Here is a 3,268-nt window from a genome sequence, read left to right as displayed (position 1 = left end):
ACCTATTCCTCAGCTTTCAAACCATTTTTTCCAACCTGGAGGCATAAGTGCAGGTAGGCAAATGAAAGAGTTTGATTTACAAGGGTTACTTCAAAATTTGTGTGCACATCATTCCTGTCCACAAATATTAACCACCCTTTTGAAGACCCACAAAGCCGCTTATCCGGCCTCTTACTTTCAAATCAAGGACCTTATTGCTATCAAGGTTGTATAAATTCCAAAAGTCTTTTTTGCCACTGTAAATCAACAACATTGGAGCTGTCATCCTAACATGTTTGTTTTTGTTATCCTTTGCTACTGAATACCATGACTACTTGCAAACAAGGCTAAACCGCACATAATGTGATGGTAAGACTAATGTCCCTACAACTGAATTCTATCTGAAAAGATGAAATATATGATGTTTAATTAGTAATATGACCAACAAAAGAACCTCGATCTTCTTGACAAATAAATGTAGAAAACTAAAACTATAGGTAAAAGAAAGAAACAACGGAGATGTGAACTAAGCAAACTTAACCGTAGCAATTATATAATTAGTAGACGTATCTACTGTCAAAAGTTATGATAAGATGAAAAAGATAATGATATGGAAAAAAAAAAAAGATTCTGTGAGAAAACATATATACCTCGATCCATAATGGTTGATGTTGTTTAATTGCTTACTTCGCAGAGAAATTAATGCAGAAGAAGAAGAAGCTTGAAGATTGAGGCTTCGAGCTGTATACTAGTGCTATTATAGTTTCTTCCGACGTAGACCACAACTAGCTCCTCTTGCATGTTATTATAGGATAATTCAGTGGAAAAATCATGCATTCACATCAGGGCCAATTCATTGTGAGACCTACTTGTTGATCTCTAGCTCATAATATTTAGTTCTATTATTATGTGGATCTTTAATTTTAAGCTTCAATGCATTCAATCATTAATTAAGCTTACAAGTCTTTTGAATACCTCAAATCTCATACGGATCTCTCCAAATAATGCCTCTACGGTTTTATCAAACCCTCTCACATTTTCAAGGCATCTCTCACTTAAAAAATAAAAATAAAAAGATAAAAAGAAGCTCTTTTCTAAATGGTTGGCTCATCAACTGCTTGTCTGCTACACACCCTAAATGTGAACACTAAATAACTATTTTAAAAGCGCAGATAAGGAAAATAAATAAATAACAAGTAATACTGTAATACAACGATCTTCAAATAAGCAAATATAAAAACTCATTGTTCAAACTTTTACAGCTGAAGATACAAAGTAGGAATGACCCAAATTGGTAGTAGCCCCCAGCTCCTCTTCATGAGTTTCTTAACATGTGCAGGGTAAGTTTCTAGGAAGATTTGGTCTACAACGTTATAAATACCAAAATCATGAGGTGCGTTAAGGCAGAATATATGATCACAATCATGATTAAAATATATGCAATTCGATTGACATCCTGAAATATTTGAAGGCAACACAGATATAGAAGAGTTATCTCCTACAAAAAGCGCAATATCACCCAATGAGCTTTTCTCAACCCACTCACCCTTATGTGAATTCAATTCAAATACTCTAAATTTCTTCGTCACCCGTTTGTAATCATCACCTTCATATTCCATGTATCTGTGAACCATCAACAAACTTTTCCCTTCCCCTTCAAATATATATCTCTTGATTAACCTAATTGGTTTATTTTCAGGTACAACCAATTGTACGTTTGAATATGACTGAGAATTAACGTCAAAAGTATAAAGTTTATTCGAGTAACTCACAGCATGAAATGTATCTTCAATCTTGATAACTTCTTCAATCATCTGGCACCCTAGAACAATATTATCCCTTTCATCCATATACGTCCATGTTGTGTCTTTACCTAGTCTAATAAAAGCCAACTGCAATCTTTCCAAATGTATGACCATAACAATGCAATCTTCTGGATTTAATATTGGGTCAGCTGAAATTGTAGCCTTGAACACGTATTCTTCACACCGTTTAAACCATTTTTCCCAACCTGGAGGCATAAGTGGAGTTAGGCGAATGAAAGAGTTTGCTTTCTCTCTCCTTCCTTTAACCCTAAAGAATGGATTTACAAGGGTTACTCCAAAATTCTTGTCCACATCATTCCTGTCAACAAATATTAACCACCCTTTTGAAGACCCACAAAGCCGCTTATTCGGCACTCTTACTTGCAAATCAAGGACCTTATTACTATCAATGTTGTACAAATTCCAATAGTCTTTTTTGCCGCTGTAAATCAACAACATTGGAGCTGTCATCCTAACATGTTTGTTTTTGTTATCCTTTGCTACTGAATACCATGACTTACAAACAAGGCTAAACCGCACATAGTGTGTTGGTAACACTAATGTCTCTACAACTGAATCCAAAAGATGCTTTGGCAAATTTGCCCAATCTGAAAAGATGAAATATATGATGTTTAATTAGTAACATGGACAACAAAAGAACCTCGATCTGATCTTGACAAATAAATGTAGATAACTAAAATTATTGGAAAAAGAAACAAACAACAGAGAGATAGACTAAGCAAACTTAATCCTAGCAATTATATAAGTAGTAGTATCTACTGCCAAAAGTTATGATAAGATGAAAAAGATAATGATATGGAAACAAAAATAGATTCTGCGAGAAAACGTACCTCGATCCATAATGGTTGATGTTGTTTTATTGTTTACTTTGCAGAGAAAGTACTAGTGCAGAAGAAGAAGCAGAAGCTTGAAGATTGAGGCTTCGAGCTGTAACTAGTACTATTATAGTTTCTGCCGACGTCGACCACAACTAGCTCCTCTTGAGTGTCTCTGTCTCCGGCATACCCAGATCTGGTTCCTTGATTTGTAGTGTTTTGAAAATCAGATGAATGAAGATTTTTGTTTTTGCTGAGAAAACCAAGATAGAAGAAGACTGAAGATTGTAAGTTGTCTCTCCCTTTCTCACAGGCAGATGGAGTTAGCTAGCTAGGCAGCTCTTTTTCCTTCTTTCTTTTGGGCAAGCAGTTGGTGGCTGATTAATTCGTTGCCACTCGGTGACTTTAATGTAGTCGACCTACAAAATACTGTGGATGTAGTCCTTCTCTTTTCGTGTATTGTTTTACGTGTATGAACTATGAAGTTGCAATCTCTACCCTTATTTATACATAATCCCAACAAGTGAGAACTGTATATTAACCTATTAGAGATAGGAAAAATCAAGAATATTGACCTACATTAGTAAGGAAAATCAAGAATTTTGCACATTAACTTATTAGAGTTAGGAAATTTAGTATATATATTAA

The 3,268-nt window shown here is 34.8% G+C and overlaps 1 protein-coding gene across 1 annotated transcript; it reads right to left on the bottom strand.

The window, feature by feature from the left end:
• Positions 1 to 1,159: 1,159 nt before the first annotated feature.
• Positions 1,160 to 3,008, bottom strand: LOC133727296 (F-box protein SKIP23-like). The gene is made up of 2 exons (XM_062154891.1): positions 2,636 to 3,008; positions 1,160 to 2,392 (listed from the first exon to the last, which is right to left on the bottom strand). The coding sequence occupies exons 1-2, from the start codon at positions 2,643 to 2,645 to the stop codon at positions 1,236 to 1,238; spliced, it is 1,167 nt and encodes a 388-aa protein (XP_062010875.1). The 5' UTR covers positions 2,646 to 3,008; the 3' UTR covers positions 1,160 to 1,235.
• Between the last annotated feature and the right edge of the window lie 260 nt (positions 3,009 to 3,268).

Source organism: Rosa rugosa, chromosome 1 (genome assembly GCF_958449725.1).
Source record: "Rosa rugosa chromosome 1, drRosRugo1.1, whole genome shotgun sequence".
NCBI lineage: Eukaryota > Viridiplantae > Streptophyta > Magnoliopsida > Rosales > Rosaceae > Rosa > Rosa rugosa.
Note: the sequence above shows the minus strand (reverse complement) of the source record. Positions and strands in the feature narration are given on the sequence as shown.